The following is a 19,807-nucleotide window of genomic DNA, read 5'->3' as shown; positions in this document are numbered from 1 at the left end:
TCTAACTAGGCAATAACTAGGCACAATTCTAAAAGATCTTGGTTTAATTTTCAAAAAGCATTTTAAATTACAGTGTCTAACTTTAAGAGCATACAAACACACCAGTAAAGCAGAAGGCACGTGCCTACATTAGCGAAGGATTACTAGAACAAATTATTACAGGGTTATGGAAATAACAAGTTCCCCATGATGCCTTTTACATGATTCTATTTACCAAAACTACAAACATTTCTCATTACTGTATCTACCAAAGAGCAAATATTAACCAAAAAAAATTAAATCTTAAAACTACTGAGGGCCAGGCACCGTGGCTCATGCCTGTAATCCCAGCACTTTGGGAGGACGAGGCGGGCGGATAACTTGAGGTCAAGAGTTCGAGATCAGCTTGGGCAACATGGGGAAACCCCATCTCTACTAAAAGTACAAAAATCAGCCAGGCGTGATGGTGGGTGCCTGTAATCTCAGCTACTCAGGAGGATGAGGCAGGAGAATTGTTTGAACCCAGAAGGTGGAGGTTGCAGTGAGTGGAGATCGCACCACTGCACTCCAGCCTGGGCGACAAACCAAGAGTCCGTCTAGAAAAAAAAAAAAAAAACTACTGAGACACCTAAATACAATCATGACTGGAACTAAATATTCAAAGGTTCCACATAAACAATTAATCCTTTTCAAAATTACTCATACGCATGACCACAATTCAGCAACTTCTAAACTATTTTTTTGAAACGAAAGCTTCCTCCGAATGAAGATGTAAATACAGAAAAGCAAAGCTACTCCCATTGCAAATGGGCTCTTTAAGGCCCCAATTTTGCATACTTCTGTCACCATCCCAACAGCCCCATTCACTCGGCCCCCACAGTGTTCCCAAAAACCCTAAGATTCTACTACAGCTACTGAGATCACATCCTTCCCTCATAAATTTCGTTACATGCTTATTTTAAAAAACAAATCTCTTTTGATAATGAGTCATTTAAAGGTGAGAATCTTACACTAGTACATTTTTTCTTTCTTGTTGGTTCAACTTTGAAAAAAAAAACTACCTACCAAAATCATCTTTCTGAAATAAAAAATCAGCACAATCTTGCTTCCTGATTATAGATAACGAATTATATGTGACATTTCCTAAACTAACCTCCAATCTCTTTATTCAGGTTTAGACAGTTCTCATCTACAAAAAGGATGAATGAACAGGACATCAATCACTCTGGAATATTAGCACCTTAAAGATGTCTTTAGCAGGTCAATAATCTTTTCACCTTAGAAGGACTTTATCAGATCTTGTCTAAAGCCTGGATAAAAGCTCTGCATTAAGTACTCCTAACAATTGACAGTGTATCCCCACCACACAAAGCTGTTTTCTTCCTTAGGGTACAATCCTCAAGGTCACGATTCTTTGCAGCCTTCCAGAATGACAAAGGAGCATTACCTCTGGTCAAACAAGCTGTCAACACAAACTTTGTCATAGCTCAGATAAAGAAACTGGCAGAGAGTGATAATAAGGTCTAATTTCCCCTCCCTCCCAGGGGAGGTAAATAGATTTCAAATCAGTCTAGAAGCCTATGCATGGGAAGCCAGGTTATCTTTGGCCATACAAAGGAGAAAAGACTCACTGTAAATTCATCTAAAGGTTCATTGATCTCGATGTCTAACACTTCATCAGTGTAAAGCTGCTCCTCCTCTGGCTCTTCCACATATTCTATTTGGTCTTCTGTCAACTCAGCTTCGTGGCCTTCATACTGTCCTTCTTCCGGGTACTCTTGAGTATACAATTCTGATCCATCAGATTTGTGATAAACCAGTTCATCCTCTCCTTGTTCTTGTTCATACTCAGATTCCTGTTCTCCAGATTGGTCGTTAGTGTTGTCAGAGAGTTCAAATGATGTAACCATGCCAGATGTAGCATTCAGACTAATTGTAACACCCTGAGAACTAGAGAGGACGAAAATAAAAAAAAAAAGCACTCAATGAAGAGAGGAGCTCAAACTAAATCATTATATAAATAGCTGTTACAAAGATTTAAACCATGACTTATAAAAAGTTATTCCAGTTACTGACAAATGCACATTAACTCCAACAGTACTCAAAATGCTATACAGAGCCAGTGCCCTAAACCCTTAATGCATACAGCAGAGCTAACTGTGCTATATGGAGCAGGCCACAGACTGGCAATGCATATAGCCCCGCTACTTATCACCAGCTGCAGGTTATTTGACCAAAAGAATTAAATCAACCACAGATGAAACACATCTGACTGGCAAAAGTCCAAGACTGAAATCAAATAGCCTATATTTCATTCTAATTTACAAAATGAAATAGACAGAAACTGCTAAGATTTCAAAGTAAAAACAGGAGTATTATTCTATAAGGAGAAAATCAGAATCGGAATTTTAAGAACAATTTTTCTTTCTTACATCTGTGATAGAAATTATAAACTCCTGTTTAAGAAAATCAAAATATTAAAAATTTGTGTGAAAATACATTTCAGTGTTCAAATAAATAAATTTATATTAGTCACAAATATCTTTAAAAATTGTTCATAATTTCTAAGTAAAATAACAAAGGTTTTGAAACTGCAAAAAAAAATCATGTTCCACCTATTAAATCACAACAGTTAAATACCAAACAATAAGGTGCAAGATAACATTTCCCATGCAAGATCGTGCAGATAAATCTGTGTTCACACATAGCACTCAATCCGAACAAAAAATTAATACACCTCTTAGACTTCAAGATATTGTGTCTAAAAAACTTCAATGATGTATTTCTAAAAGACAATCTAGCTCAAAAGATTAAAATATAACAATGATGTGTCAAAGAATGGAATTGGGAAATTTATCCGACTGGTAGAATAATTTAAAACTTATTTTTACCTGTAAAAATTACTTTATGTTAGAAAATCTGTTACAAATCCATGGCTCAATAATAAATGGCATATATTTGTTAATTACATTTATAACAAGAGCTTGTCTACATTTTCCCGATGTTTCCTCATAAAATAAAATAAATTATTCCATCTACCAGAGTGTCTCTCTCCTCTTTTAATATAGCTTACTATATGTCAACAGAAAGACATTCATCGTATCAGTCAACTAGAGTCTAAAGTACCACCTCCCAAAGTGCCCAAAATGGTAATTCAGTAAATGATATAAATAAACTGGCTAAAATGAAAACAAATGCAGCAACATCAAACTGCAATAGTGTTAAGAGTCCCAAGCCACTGCCCTCCATCCAAATAAAGTAATTCTTTAAAAAAGCAGTATATATCCATACTAAATTTTCATAACCTGTACTGAACAGAACTCACAGAGATCATTAAATGAAAGACCTACTGATTTTTTGTTTTTTGTTTTTTGTTTTTAAGACGGCGTTTCACTCTGTCTCCCAGGCTGGAGTGCAGTGGCACAATCTCGGCTCACTGCAACCTCCACCTCTGCGGATCAAGCGATTCTCCTGCTTCAGCCCTCCAAGTAGCTGGGACTATAGGCGTGGGCACTACGCTTGGCTAATTTTTGTATTTTTAGTAGAGACAGGGTTTCACCATGTTAACCAGGCTGGTCTCAAACTCCTGACCTCAAGTGATCCACCTGCCTCAGCCTCCCAAAGTGCTGGGTTTATAGGCACGAGCTACAACGCCTGGCCAAGAACTACTTATTTTAAACAGCTGCTCTGTTTACAGAACATCCATATGGCTTCTACAGTTATTACTAGTATTCCATTTAGAATGTAATCATGTGTTAAAGATATAAGGCTACATTATTCAATTACATTCCATTATAATTATAAATAACAGTTCCTATCAATTTAGTTAAATAGAGAACATTTATAATGAGGTAATATTGAGTACCTGAAATTTTCTTCATCTTCATTATCACTCTGCAAAAGATCATCATTTAGCTCTTCATCTGACAAATCCGACTGATTCTAATTAAAATAAGAAATATAATTAATGTGTGTCACTTCCATAAAAAGACTTGTTAAAAAGCACAAAATTACACTGACTGAATTGTTCCTAGCCTTATATTAAAACGTTTGCCACCCGGAAGGCTTTCTGGTCACCAGTGGACAATCAAGAAATCCCACACAAGGCATGTGGATCCCTCCTGGGCTCAGCTTCAGGTGCCCAGGCAAGTTAAATGTAAAAACAGCAAGTGTAACGATCACATTTATTCTCACACAAAACAGAAAAGGTAAGAAGTCCATTGGTGGAAGCTTGCGAACAAATAATATTTCCTTATAATACACGAAAAAAGAAAGATATCCTTAAGGTACTACTAAATTTAACATGCTAATATCCAAAACCTGAAGATTTTTTAAACAACACAAAAAGTGTAATTTTAGAAATAAGATTTTAAATAACTGAATCATTAAATTGAAATGAGACTATAAAACTTTGGTTTTTCCAATACAGATCACATATGAAAATAAATGTTAGCAGCTCAGTTCCCCACTCCTGTTCTTGATGGTACTCCTACCTATAAGGAGAGAGAGCCTAGCTATTCTGTCAAGAGTTCCAGATTTTCTTAGGTTATATATATTTGAGCATCTTAGATTAGGTTGGGGGGGTGTTATTCACACTGTCTCACTACTTATTCACACTACTTCACACTTTCCTCCCTTTTTAAAATTACTTATACGTATAAATGGTATATGTAAATTACTACTCCCTTCACGAAAGCCAGTCAAAGCCACACACACACTGTCATTCACACATATTCATTCTTAAAAAGTAAAGACAGAAAAATCAACTTGCTTTTCTTCTTAAAGGTGAACAAACAAGCAGTCTTTTTCTGGTAGTTACACCTTATAAAAACTTACCTATATACTTTATTACAGTATTTCTGATAGCCAAAAATAATCGTATTAGCACTTCTTAGTCGCACAGGACTCAACCTAATCACTGACACCACAATAAGATAAAAATAAAATAACACAGGATACATACTCAGTTTATTTGCAGGAGGGAGAACAGATATGTGTGATAACAAAACGGACTGCTTAACTGACAGAAAATGAAGTTTCTGGCTGGGCGCAGTGGCTCATGCCTGTAATCCCAACACTTTGGGAGGCCAAGGCAGATGGATCACTTGAGGTCAGGAGTTCAAGACCAACCTGGCCAACATGGTGAAACCCTGACTCTACTAAAAGTACAAAAAATTAGCCAGGCGTGGTGAGGGGCGCCTGTAGTCCCAGCTACTCGGGAGGCTGAGGCAGGAGAATTGCTTGAAATCGGAAAGTGGAGGTTGCAGTGAGCCAATGCACTCCAGCCTGGGCAACAAGAATGAAACTCCATCTCAAAAAAAAAAAGAAAGAAAATGAAGCTTCCGTTAGGTGACCATATAATCTGTCATCCACACAGGGCCAGTTCTGAGACTGAAAGGAAATGCCATTATGAAAGTGAGAGCTATGAGCCAGGCCTACCACAGACAAACCTCGGTTTGGCTGTCCAACTCAGTAAATAAAACTTCAGGAAAGCTTTAAAAATTAATAATTCAATAAGAGACAAATTTCATTCGAGAGGCTGTTTCTCTGAGCTTTTTAGTTAAACTCTTAGTATTTCTCAAAAATCAATGAGCCAAGAATGCATCAAGCAAATAGAAAGGGAATGTGTACTGTGGTGGGTGAGCCCTCGTGGGAGTCAAATCTCCTTTGAGGATTATTCAACTTTCCTCTCTGGCTTTTAAACCTACTAACAGACACAGGAGGTGATAAGCACAATATCCACTTCACTGAGAAAGCTGGAATGGAGAGCTAGGCTACATCCTTGAGGCCAAAGCTGATTTCAACACATCCTAAAGAACTGGAGCGAACAGTTTTCTCGGGCTCCAGGGGGTTCTGCTCAGGATGGTCTGCAGGAAATCAGGACCACAGATCCCAAGAGATGAAGATAAAGTGGCCACAGATGCTAGTGAAATCCTTTCTCTCAATCTTTCCAAACAGGTCATTTCTCCCATGGGGAGAGAAACAAGTATGAAAGAAAAAGAATGGTTCTCTCCAATACTCCCAAGAACATAAAACATTCATGGAATAGCCAGAGTTTAAAAATGGGAAGAAAATGGTTCCCAAAACATTCTCCAACACAGGCATCTATGAAACAGAGCCACCTCAATGTAACACGAGAATGTCTGTCCAACACGAGTTGATGAAGTTAAATACAAAAGCTGAAGAAGGAACTGCAAGCTGGCAGCCAACTTCCACCTCACTCTTACCCACTTCCTAAAAGCTCTAGCCTGGTCATGTCAGCCTGCTTTATCCTCAGTTTGAAACCTTAATTATTTAAAACTGAGCCCTAACAACCTTCTTGACACGACTGAACTTGTCCCTGACATTCTGACCCGTGTGTCTTCCTCAGTACTATGCGCCTCCCTCGGGCTATCTGCGCCTTAGGAGTCTCTCCAAGCAAAGGCTCATCATTGTGCATTTCGTGGGGACCCCAGTGGGAGAAAAAAATTGTTCAGGCAGCCAGTGTACTCATCATGTGAACTCCATTCATAGACCCTGTAGTAATTAACTCGCTAATAAATACGTGAAAAAAAATTCCATTCTCACTAGAAATCAAATAAATAGAAATTAAACCAAGCAGAAATCATTTTTCATCTATCACACTGACAAAGATTCTTTTTAAAAAGTAGTATCGAACAGGCAATGGAAAATTGAGGGCAATGCTTATTCCCTGCTGCTAGGAACATAAGTGGATCAAACATTTCTGGAAGGTAAATTGGCAATACAAGACAAGAACCATTAAATGTTTCCACCCTTAGGCCAGAATTCCTCTTTACAGAAACTTCCTAAGAAAAAAATCCCAAAAGCATAGTAAGATTTGTCCATTAAAATATCATCATAATGCTTGAGATTTACATCAAAATAATTCAGGAGGTAGGGAGTGAGTACGTAAACAGGAAGCAAAACAGCCTTTAACTAAAAATTGCTGAGGCTAGGCGACTGACACCTGAGAGTAAACGATACTGTTCTCTCCTCTTTTGTATATGCTTGAGATTTTCCACAAAAAGGGTTTTAAAAAAAGTCATAAGCAATGAGCTGGAAACAACCTCAATGTACACAGGCGTGACTAGGTATAATGTAGCATATACAAACATTGAATGTTATGTTGCCATTATAAAATATTTTAAATTAACCCTAATGACAAGGGAGAAATGCCAATGATACAATGTTAAATTTAAAAAAAAGTAACGTTTTATATCTATAATTCTTTTTTTTTTTTTTTTGAGACGGAGTCTCACTCCGTCTCCCAGGCTAGAGTACAGTGGCGTGATCTCGGCTCACTGCAACCTCCGCCTCCCAGGTTCAAGTAAACCTCCCGAGTAACTGGGATTTCAGGCTCGTGTCACCATGGCCGGCTCATTTTTGTATTTTTAGCAGAGACGGGGTTTCACCATGTTGGCCAGGCTGGTCTCCAACTCCTGACCTCAAGTGGTCCACCTGCCTCAGCCTCCCAAAGTGCTGGGATTATAGGCGTGAGCCACCATGCCCAGCCTATATTTCGGTCATATTTAAAAACACATGGGAAAAGAATAAATGACAGTTGGCAAAATGTTAGTCACAACTGTTTACATCTTTTTAAGGCTTTCTTTTTTTATATATTTTCAATGCCTTGATTCCTATAAGGTACAATGCATTTATTTTATGTTAGGAAAGAACAGAGAAGAGGAAATGAGAGACACATCTCCTGTTCCAAAGTAAACACACTTCCAAAATGTCCAAAGCAGATGCAGCCCCTCCACTGAGGCGTCGGAATGCACTGTCACTGGGCATGCTCCGGTTCCAGCCCACATGAGCAACTTACGACAATCAGCTCAACTGAGAAAAGTAAGATGACTTCCCCCAGAACAGTCAGCATTACTGTCCAAACCAAATAGTATTTCTCCATCTTTATTGATAACAGTCCTGACGCCAAAGCTTTTATGACAGGAGGTCACATGTAAATCAAAAGGGAATTATTACAGCTTTCTGGAAAGAAACACAGGGCAAACCATGACATGAGGCTTGCCTAGAGATAGAAATCCAACCTCATGTCAAAGTATTTTACTACATTTAAACCTTTTAATATCTAACTTATTCTCCATTAAAGCATCTTAAATACAAAGAAAAAAGTAGCCACTTTAGGTACAAAAATACAAGTGAGAGCACCTAGAAGAGTGTGCAAAATAATTCCCCAATAGAGTATAAAAACAGGAGCCTTTTCCCCCAGTGACCATGACAAAGAAGGACTGAGCATCCCACTCACACTCCAGACGTCACACTACAAGATGGACCAACTACGAGGCTCTCTCACTGGGCTTTCATGTTCAACTTATATGGATGTATTTCAGTTTACTCCTATTAAATCAGGTGGATTTACAACTAATCACACTAACTCTTAGTGTTAGAAGTGATGACAGAGCCATCTAAAGGAGGGAAAGCAGGGTTAGGCCAAAGCCAGGCCACCTGCAGGCTAATGATGCAGTAATCACTTCTAGAAGCTTGCAGTGAGCCGAGATGGTGCCACTGTACTCCAGCCTGGGCGACAGAGTGAGACGGTGTCTCAAAAAAAAAAAACTAAGCCTAAACTATCTTGATAATGAGAACAGAAAGTGTTTTTAAACTGTTAATAAAATTTTAAAAATGTAGTATTTCACTTTCTTGCTTTACATTCTACTTTTATGTGTTTTATAATGTCCGAAATATACTGGTAGGGTTCTGTGTGTGTGTGTGTGTGTGTATATATATATGTGTGTGTATATATATATACACATGTGTGTATGTATATATGTGTGTATATATATACACGCACGTGTATGTATATATATGTGGGTATATATATACACATATATATACACACACACACACATATACCCACAATATATATAAATAGATATACAAATTTTTTACTCCATCAAAAAGATTTAGAAAAACCTACATTAGGTTTTAGACTTTTACTTATTTTAATGTTTATTATATTTGAGTATGTTTACCTTTAAGCTTATCTCTGAATGCCTCCAAAAAGTGAAATCCAGAACAAGTATGCAAAATATTCACCTCCAAATGTGACTTTCTGTTATGGCAAGGAACAACTCTATGTTAACGCTGTCACAATCCAGTAACTGCCAGAGTGCCTTGGACAAAGTAGGAACTAATCTTCAAGGATTTATTTCTTGAGTTATAATTACCAGAGAATTTACTAATAAACAGTCAATTCCTTGCGCACTTAAAAAATAATTCAGTTTACAAAATTTTAATCTATACCCAACTTTCCAGTAATGAAACCCATGTATAAGTGATTACTGCTATATGTTAAGTATAATTAAATGACTAGTATTTCATCTCAGAAGGACATAAACTTCTTACCTTTTTGCCAGATAGCAAATCTTCTCCAAGTAAATCATCTTCAAGTTCGCTTGGGAGAAAAAAAAGAGACATGTCAATGATTATTCCCATAAGACTTGCAAGTTTGTAGATCACTTGGAAATTTACCAAGAACTCTACAGCTCAGGTACCCTTTTTTTTTTTTTTTGAGACAAAGCCTCACCCTGTTGCCCAGGATGGAGTACAATGGTGCAATCTCAGCTGACTGCAACCTCTGCCTCCCAGGTTCAAGCAATTCTCCTGCCTCAGCCTCCCAAGTAGGTGGGATTACATTATGCCCGGCTAATTTTGTGTATCTTTAGTAGAGACGGGATTTCACCATGTTGGCCAGGCTGGTCTCGAACTCCTGACCTCATGATCCGCCTGCCTTGGCCTCCCAAAGTGTTGGGATTACAGGCATGAGTCACCATGCCCAGCCAGCTTGGATACTTTTACATTAAGTTTGCTATGCTTTCCTCTTTATTAATAACAAAAATGTATTTTCAAATGCACAGAGAACATTTTATCTTTTTAAGTATGGGGAGGCTTTGCTATAGGTAGTGCCTCACTATACTTCTAATCTTAGTTTTGTACCTTAATATGGGATCTTAATCTCTTTGGGTCTGTTGAATAATCAGTAAAAGCAGAAACTGTAATATAGTAAGTCATATCTAAGCTTTCTCCTATCTTTAAAAACCTTAATGAAGAAGGAAAAGATGCACAATATAATTAATTAGGAAGATAAAAACCAAAACCACTAGAGACCGTTTGACATTCATCAAACCGAAAGAAACTGAAAAAAATAAATAAATTTTAAAAACGAACGAGAACATAAAATCAAATCACAGTAACTAAGGGAAATTAGCTTTGTATAACATGGATGTCGTATCAGTGATTTGCAATTTTTTCCAGCATATTTCTGTTTTAAATGATTAGAAGCCGGCCTTCTCCCTATTTTTACAACTAAAACAGAAACCCTTAGCAAATAAAAAAGCTGAAGACATTTTCCACTGCATTTATTAGAAAAAAGATTTTTTTAGTTGATAAAAATGGCTACCACTAGATTATGTTTTTAATTCTGGGGAAATCAATCTCTTGGAAGCAAATATCATTAAAAGTCAACATACAGAAATATACAAAGAGGAAATACAATTAGATGGACTGTAATTCTAGGTGCCAATACTCATGGAGATTTAACTGCATCAATATTCTTATTAGAATTGCTACTTTATTTTTAATAGGGGCTCTGGTTACAAAATTCTATAGGTTTTGAGAAATCAGCAAAACCACTATTTTACCAAAAAATCGTGTTTATTTTTAGCATGCCACTTTGCAGAATGCTATAATCTCCGGGAATGCATATATGGAGTTATAATGAAATGCATGTTTCTGTAAACGCCTTTTAGAACTAAAAACAACCTGACAAATCATTTAATTCATGCACTAAAGACTTTATTCGTTATTTTAAGTTATCCTCCAGTAAGTCCTATATTACATTTTACAGATAAAGAAAACAAGGATAGGACATGAAATAACTTGCCTAAAGTCACACAGCAGTGACAGATGCAGGACAAGAACTTAACAGCCCTTGAAAAACAATCTTTCACAAACTCCTATACGATAGTTATAAGAGAATAACATATAGCTTCTTCCAACATTTTAAAACCACTATCATCTATCAAATACAATTTTTGTATCTTCAGTGTTCCAACTACCCTCCAGAGGCAGGGAGAAAACAATGCTGTCTAGTCAACAATATTCACAATAACCCCATTTGAAAATTTGATTCCAGATAACCAAAAACACACAAGCACCTCTTTTAAAGACAGGCACTCGTCTATACCATCACCTTAAGTAACTAAAAATGGAATGTGATGCCAGTTTCCCAGGGCAAACTGACAAAGTCATAAAAACAGGCATTAGTAATTATACAAGCAAAAATCTAGAAAGTATCTGTGCCTCTTGCTGACAAGTACATGGAAATAAATCAACCTTTAATAACTACTTATTTTTTCTCAACGAAAACATTTTTAAAAAGATAAGTAAGTGTACCAACTATAAAATGAGTAGAGAAAATGAAGACTAGTACTTGTTTCATGACTAATAAGCAACAGGATGGGGGACAGTGGGATTCAGTACAGAACAACAGCAAGTATAAACAGCAGCCCCAGCGATCCACAGCATCCACTCAGTGCATTTCTGTGCCAGGCACCACTTGACATGTTACACACACGAGCTTTTCATTGACATGATACCCCTCTCAGGTAGACACACCGTTGCCATTTTCAAAATGTGAAAACAGAGACACTAAGATGCTAATTTGCCAAAGGTCATCCAGCTAGGAAGTGGTGACACCAGTGAGAGAATCCAAGTCCTAACTACTATGCACACATCCCACAGAAACTACATGTACTTTTCTTCTTGTCATCGTGAAGCTGGACCCTCACAAAGGATGTACACATAAGGAATAAATTTACTACATATGTAAAACTACATCCACTCTTGCCAAAAACAACAATGAACTAATGGAAATGACTGGTCTCCATCTGGCAGTTTCAAAGGGGTGAGCAGTCACTCTGGCTGGCAGCAGCAGTAAGTGTTCTAGGAAATCAAACAAGCACTGGGCTGATGAAGAGGCTTCCTGTGTTCAATTCTAGAGTTCCCTAAAGATTCCACCAGTAATCGCTACTTGAGTACGAACAATCTTTCTGGCAGGCATTTCTTATTAAAGCTTATAGACAATGAGCTCTTTGAAAGCAAGTATATTTTTACTTAGAAACAGAAGTTATCCTCAAAGACGCTTTTCAGGAAACAAGTATTTGTTGTCAGCCACTTGGCTACAGCCTTTCAAAACCAGAAGTGAACTTGACCACTGTAAGTGGGGCTGTAGTCTCTGGGTCCTCCCCACTCTAGTCCACTCTCCGTCTTACCTGCCTGCTCTGTTGCTGGATTGTGTCCTCCAGGAGCAGCTGGCACAGCCGGTCCTAACCTCTGGCTTCCAGATGGATTCGCCCATTGGGAGGCACCAACATAACGTCACCAAGTAGGAGGAGAAAGACCGGCCCCTCCCTTCTCACCTGAAGAAATAGAGACTACAGTATCCCTCCCCCAACAGCCTTCACTGGGCCCTAGGACACCACTTCCCACAAGGCCAGGGCAGGAACTGGTACTCCCTGGATGGGAATGAACTCATTAGTTCTTTAACCCTGGCCTGTAAATAGACCCGTCATTAAATTTCTTCAGTTAAAACTTTTTGAGCCAGGCATGGTGATTCACACCGTAATCTCAACACTTTGGGAAGCTGAGGTGGTTGGATCACCTGAGACCAGGAGTTCAAGACCAGCCTGGCCAACACGGCGAAACCCCTTCTCTACTAAAAATATAAATATTAGCCAGGCACGGTGGCACATGCCTGTAATCCCGGCTACTCGGGAGACTGAGGCATGAGAATCGCTTGAACCTGGGAGGTAGAGGTTGCAGTGAGCTGATCTCGCACCACTGCACTCCAGAGCAGACTCTGTCTCAAAAAAACAAAAACAAACAAACAAAAACTTTTTGAGTGGGTATCTCTTTCTTGCCTGGACACATGAGACATTCATATCTTTAAAAAAAAAACACACACAATTTCAGGTGTTGGTTCAGCAATGACATCATATTCTTCCAAACACCACTACCAGTAGAGCATGGCAGAAGAACTTACATTAGTAATTCCTGACCCACTCTTCTCACCTTCCAAGTGTCTCTCTCTGTGTCATGCAGCACACAGAGAGGCTGTCTTATGCTTAAAACATCAAAAAAGAAATACATGTGGCAAAAGCTTCATAGATGCAAACATGTCACTGAAGACAGTAAAAAAAGAGCTTGTTCACAAACAATATGAGACAACTGCAATTCATAATACGGTAAACAATAAAACCTAGGACCGTGTCACACCATGACCAAAACAAGTTCCATCATAGCAGAAAGCAAGACAGCTGCCAAAGACATCTAAAGTCATGTCAAATGGACACAGGAGCCAACCTGAAGAAATTCCAGTTGAACAAATATCAGGCAACATAACCACCAATAAAGATACGAAACGACAATGGATTCAACACAACCAACATTTAAATCTATGATTTCAAAATGATTCAAAAACAAAACTCATCCCTGCAAGTGCTAGGGCTGACTTCTTAGTTTGAAACTTGGTAAACAACAGGAAAGACTCAATCACTTACCCTGTCTTTTCTATGTAATCTCTACCTCAGAAGAACGAACTAGTTTACAGTACTATTAGGTAGTATATTAGTGTACTAGTACTACAGGTAACAGGAATAGCGGAGGTATCACCACGCAAAGTTCACCAGCCCCCAAGGAGCTTCCGATGAGGAACACAGCAATACTTACTACACTGCCACACCCCGGCCCCTCCCCCAAGTTCAAACCTGAATCCCATCCACTTCTATTAACTCACATAAAATACCAGCAGCTAAGGGGCACACTAAAAACACCTCAGGGAGTGCAATCAGCAAAAGGAAAAATTCTAGAAGACACGCTACCTTGCTTCTTCAACAAAAATTGCATGGAACTAAAATAAAATGGGGGAGAACCTGTATATGAAACAACACTTGAAAGACATACCCATCAATGACCATGTGCGCCCAATTCAAACCATCAAAAAGCACACAGACACATATCCACACTGTGTAAGTGACAGTATACTAATACATATATTTAAAATATGTGTGTATACATATGTATGTAGATATATATGCGTCTACATACGTATGCGTCTACATACGTATACATAGACACACACACAAATATAAGGGACAATCAGAAATGTAAACACTAAGATATTTATGTAATAAGGAATTTTTTTAGATATAGTAACTATTGTGGCTATATTTGTAAACCCTTTATTTTTTAGAAAAATATATTCTGAAATTTTTTCAAAAATTGTGTGATTTGAGGGGGTTGCAGAGAGTATGGATAAGAGATTGGCTATATGCTGATAACTGGTGAAACTGGAGGATGGTACATTGGGTTCACTGTACTAGTCTATTTTCACATATGCTTGAACTTGTTAGTAACTAAAAATCAATCAATTCAATCAATTTCAGGCAGACTGTATAGCTATTTTAAAAAAATTACAACTTTCATAGACACATGCAGGAGATATCCAGAATACAAGGAAGGGAAGAATTTCTTAAGGACAAAAAGCACAAACCACTTTCCTGTGCCTCCTGAAGTGGACACTAAGGAGGCCACACATCATCTACCCTGACCACAACGCACAGCCCGCATTTAGTCACGATGGACCACCAGCAAACCCAAAATAAATGGCCTGTCAACGTCATAAAAGACAGGCTACAGAATTCTTCCACATTAAGAAATGATGAAAGAAAAATGCAATGTATGATCCTGAATTGAATCTTGAATCAGAACAAAAAATTCTTGTGGGGGTATAAAGGAAATTATTGAGACAACTGAAAACAATCTGAATAACCACTGTAGAATAAAAATACAACTGGGCACAGCACACTAGCTCACGCCAATCCCAGCACTCTGGGAGGCCAAGGCAGGAGCATCACTTGAGCCCAGGAGTTCCTGCTTGCTATGATCACGCCACTACACTCCACCTGCGTGACAGAGAAACACCCTGTCTCCAAAACAACAACAATAAACCTCACATATATAGAACTGGATGTTTGATAAACTTCCTGACTTTAAAAATTATACAATATTTATATAAGTGAAAGTTCCTGTTTTGGGGGAAATACATGCTAAACAACACTGAAGCATTCGGAAGTGGCATGACACCTGCAACCTACTGTCAAATGGTACAGGAAAGAAAATTTTACATATACAGTATATCCATGTATGTAAACAATTAGAATGACAACGTAAGTTGACAAAAAGCAGTTCATGAGTGTAAGAGAAGGTCAAGTGGGAGTTTCTGTATTATTCTTGCAACTTTCTTGGAAGTCTGAAAAGGGTTTCCAAATACATTTTTGTTCATGTTTTAATAAAAAAAGAATAAAAAACTACACAGAAAAAAGATTATACATCTGACTGTATTCTTTTCAAAAATCTAGTCAAAGACTATTTTTTAAGGAAACACATGCCACAGACTGGGAGGAGATATCTATAAACAATAAAAATAAATTTCCAGTAAGTATAATATAAACAGTCCCTAAAATCAATAAACAAAAGACAAACAACCCAAAAGAAAAAACAGATATGAACAGACCATTCAAAGAGGAACTCCAAATAATGAGGAAGCTACTGAAAGACCCACTTAATATTTTATTCAGCTCACCATCACAGTCTTTTAATCAAAACTAGCTTTAGTACTTACTAGTAAGACCATTTCTTTTCTAGGAAAGACATCGTTTTTAAGCACTATCTAACTTTTAGAATGCATACTGGCTGATTTTGTGCGACAGCTTGACTGGGATAAGAGATGCCCAGCTACCTAACAAAATATTATTTCTGTGAAAGTCCATGAGGGTGCTTCCAGAGCTGATTAGCAATGAATCCACAGACTGAGTAAAGAAATCCATCCTCACCAATGTGGGCAGACATTACCCAAAAAGTTGGAGTTGGGCAAATTCACCCTCTTCTTGAGCTGAGCTACCTTCTACCCTCAGACATGGGTGCTCCTGGTTCTCAAGCCTCCAGGCTCAGATAGGGACTTCCATGACTGGCTCCCCCGGTTCACAGAACACTGGGCTCAGACTGGAACTACACCATTCTACAGACCGTGTAACTTCTCAGTCTCCATAATCACGTGAGCCAGTCCTTCATAATGAATCTTTCTACATATATTCTTTTGGTTCTGCTCCTCTGGAGAATCCTGACTAATACACTGCATGAGTCACTAAAGAGCAATCAGCTTTATGTGAACTGTAAGGGCCTCATAGTTCTCAAGTTAGATTATTCTATAAAACTTCCAGATGTGACACTGCCGTTTTCAAATTGACTGCAGCTTCAAAGTAATTGTTACATTTTCTCAACACAGTATTTAAGGTGTTAAAAAAGTTATAAAGAATAACCATCATTTCTCAGCCCCACCACCCAGATTAAGCCCCACTGTGTATTTCTCCCAGAACACATCTCTAACCTCTATTATAACTCCTTGCCAGAGATAACCACTATATCAAACTACCATCTGTCATCACTGTAGATTTTTAAATTGTGTTTGTGTGTATTCCTAAACAGGTCTTTTTCATCCATTCCTAAACAGGTATTTTCATCTTCACTGGTAACCAGGAAAATGAAAGTTAAAATTAGTGAAATACCATCTACACATATTAGAATGGAAAAAACGTTAAAGTGTAGCCAGATATTCAGTACAAAGTAGAGCTTAAAGAACTCTGGCACAAGGCCACTCCAGTAATGGTTCTGGGTGTCCACAAAGTCAGTATCATTACTGTACAAAAACAAAGAAAAAGGACAGAAGACCTATGATCTATTGGCAGCCCTCCACACAACACAGGCCTGGAACAGGAGCACACCTCAGCCTTCTGCATGGAGAAGCTTCACTTTAGCTCAGGAGGGACAGCCCCACTCAAGAGAGAGCACCAGGTAGTCAAGGTGCTGTGTTCAGTAAAGATCCCTCGGGAGCCAAGTGTCAGAATGAGAGAGATCGGCACAGGCAGTTAGGTGAAGCACAGGGTGCACGTACCTGTCCCAGTCCTCATCAGCAGCTCTTCTTCTCCACGACCGTTCCGCGCCAGGCTTATCAAACTGGTCAAAGTCATCATCTATGAGAACAGTCCATTGAAGTCAGTTTTACTAAGTTAAAATAGACACAATGCAAATAATTCAAACACTAAAACAACTTTTTTAAGGATTCCTGACTTGACATTTTAAATTACAAAAGTTTCATATGTAACTATCATTTTACTTTAGCCACTTTTAATAATGAAACATCTTTAAAAACACAAAGCTATCCAAGAAAACCAACTTATTGAACATTATTGGGCATGAAAAATCACTAACAGGTTTTCAAAAAAAAAAAAAACCGCAAATGTTATTAAAGTGTTTTCTTTATAAAATGGGTTTTGAGTGTTTTTTTACTGCATGAAAGAAAAAAAATGTGACATGCTAAAAAGTTAGAGACTTCCATAATACTTTTTGTAATCGTCACACTTTTCCAAATCATGGAAAGCTAAGATTCCATTTAAGCAAAATAGAGATAATGCAGAGATGTGCTGAGCAACGGAAATATAAGCACACACCTAATTCTAGGTTTTCTAGTAGCCACATTTATAAAAGGTAAAGAGAAATAGGTGAAACTTCAACAGGCGATATTTTAACAATATATTTTATTTAACATACTATATCCAAAATATTATCACAGTATGTATGGCTGGGCGCGATGGCTCAAGCCTGTAATCCCAGCACTTTGGGAGGCCGAAGCGGATGGATCAGCTTGAGGTCAGGCGTTTGAGACCAGCCTGGCCAACATAGCAAAACCCCACCTCTACTAAAAAAATACAAAAAAAAAAAATCAGCCAGGCATGGAGGTGCATGTCCGTAGTCCCAGCTATCCCAGCTACTTGGGAGGCTGAGGCACGAGAATCGCTTGAACCGGGAGGCAAAACTGCAGTGAGCTGAGATCGCGCCACTGCACTCCAGCCTGGGTGACAGAAACTCTGTCTCAAAAAAAAAAATGTATATATATACACACACACACATATATATATATAAAAATCATAGTGTGTCATCAATACAGAAAATATTAACAGCATACTTTACATTTTTTCCATACTAACTGCTTATTTTGCACACACAGCACATCTCTCATCTCAATGTGAACAAGCCACATTCCAAGTGCTTGGTGCCATGTGTGGCAAGTAGCTACTGAAATGGACAGTGAAGAAAGGGCAATTAAGAGCAGACCAGAGCCCTTTAGAGGCCTGTTTCTTTTTCTATAAAAATGAAGCTATTATCTACTTCATAAATTTGCTGGAATACTAAATTTGACAACGTATTTTAAAATACAAGAACTGACAAATGGGTGGCACCTGACAAAGTTATTTTTATTCCTAGTAAACAAAGAATTGAAATTAAAGGTTTTCATCTCAGACATACATACAAGCAAAGAAATTTGAGAGACAGCAGAACATAGATCTCTCTCCCCAGAAAGAGTCTACCTAGGGGCAGGTGGTTGGGGTAGGTAGGGCCAGATGATATAAACACCTATAAAGCCTCAGGAATTTTCCGAGCCTGGAGCTGGAAATCAATCAAGTTCTACCGAAGTAATATATATACTCTTACCAAACACTACTGATACAGTTTGAATATACATCCCTGCAAATCTCACGTTGAACCCCAGTGTTGGAGGTGGGGCCTGGTGGGAGGTGTTGGGGTCCCGGGACAGATCCGGCATGGCTTGGTGCTGCCCTCACCATAGCCAGTGAGCTCTCTGGAGATGTGGTTGTTGTAAAGTGTGGCACCCCTCCCCGCCTCTGCTCACCCTCTTGCTCCTTCTTTTGCCATGTAAGGTAAGTGCCTGCTCCTGCTTGACCTTCCACCATGAGTAAAAGCTCCCTGAGGCCTCCCCAGAAACTGAGCAGGTGCTGACACCACACTTGTACAGCCTACAGAACCATGAGCCAATTAAGCCTCTCTTCTTTATGAATTACCCAGTCTCCAGTATTTCTTTATAGCCCTGTGAGAATGGCCTAATACAATTACCAAACAGAACAAGTGCTTTAAAAAAAAAAAAAGAAAGAAAAGAAAATCCAAGAATTAAAGACATTAAAGAATTAATAGCCTCAAGAAGTTCCACTTCCAATATGACAGAATGAGGAGCTCCATGGGTCCTCTCCCTGTGAGCCTGGTGAAAACTGTTTTATAAAATAACTACTTAAAGTCTCTAAGAATAATTCTAAGGACATACAACAAATGAAAAGACACTTATTCCAGAAATCTACCAAAAATTTGGCAAGAATGGCAGCAAGAATTAATGGGTTTTAAACCAGGACCCACCCCTCTTCATCCTTGAAACTCAGTAATGCTAAGACTCCACTCCAGACCACTGCAGCCAAGAACACAGGACACCCTCCCCACTCAGCTCCCAGCTGGAGGACAAGGACCTCCGTCCGCATTTTCCATCCCACCCCCACCTACCCGTTGTTGAGGCTGAATTCTGGGTGACTGTTAGTGAGACATGTGGGCTCCTTTCTCCCACTCAGGTCCCATTCATGGGACAGACACTGCTGGGCCCAGAGAACCCCTGCCCTGGGTCAAGGGCTGGGGTTCCCACACCAAGAAAGTCAAATTGAGGAGACCTGGGGCTGCTGCTTTCCCCCAGTTCCCAGGCACTCAGCTCCTAAGGCAAGGGTATCACCCAGAGACTGGTACACCACTGTCCACAGCCACAGCACAAATGCTGTGGCTCAGAGAGGTGGGGGGTGAGGAAGCAGACATTTAGAACAAGAGTGCTCCAAAACTCTCCAAAGAAACTGACTTCAAG

General features: G+C 38.7%; 1 protein-coding gene across 8 annotated transcripts in view; it reads right to left on the bottom strand.

The window, feature by feature from the left end:
- Positions 1-19,807, bottom strand: part of RBM33 (RNA binding motif protein 33) — a 137,001-nt gene that overhangs the window by 99,431 nt on the left and 17,763 nt on the right. For all 8 annotated transcript variants that reach the window (XM_055115555.2, XM_008969425.5, XM_003816348.6 and 5 more), the window contains exons 2-5: positions 17,009-17,087; positions 9,343-9,391; positions 3,845-3,921; positions 1,611-1,929 (exon numbers count right to left, since the gene is read on the bottom strand). In XM_055115555.2, coding sequence (XP_054971530.1) covers positions 1,611-1,929; positions 3,845-3,921; positions 9,343-9,391; positions 17,009-17,087 — 524 coding nt within the window. The remainder of the gene's footprint in view (positions 1-1,610; positions 1,930-3,844; positions 3,922-9,342; positions 9,392-17,008; positions 17,088-19,807) is intronic.

The sequence above is a fragment of the Pan paniscus genome, chromosome 6 (genome assembly GCF_029289425.2).
Source record: "Pan paniscus chromosome 6, NHGRI_mPanPan1-v2.0_pri, whole genome shotgun sequence".
In the NCBI taxonomy this organism is placed as follows: Eukaryota; Metazoa; Chordata; class Mammalia; order Primates; family Hominidae; genus Pan; species Pan paniscus.
This window is presented reverse-complemented; position numbering and strand designations above follow the sequence as displayed.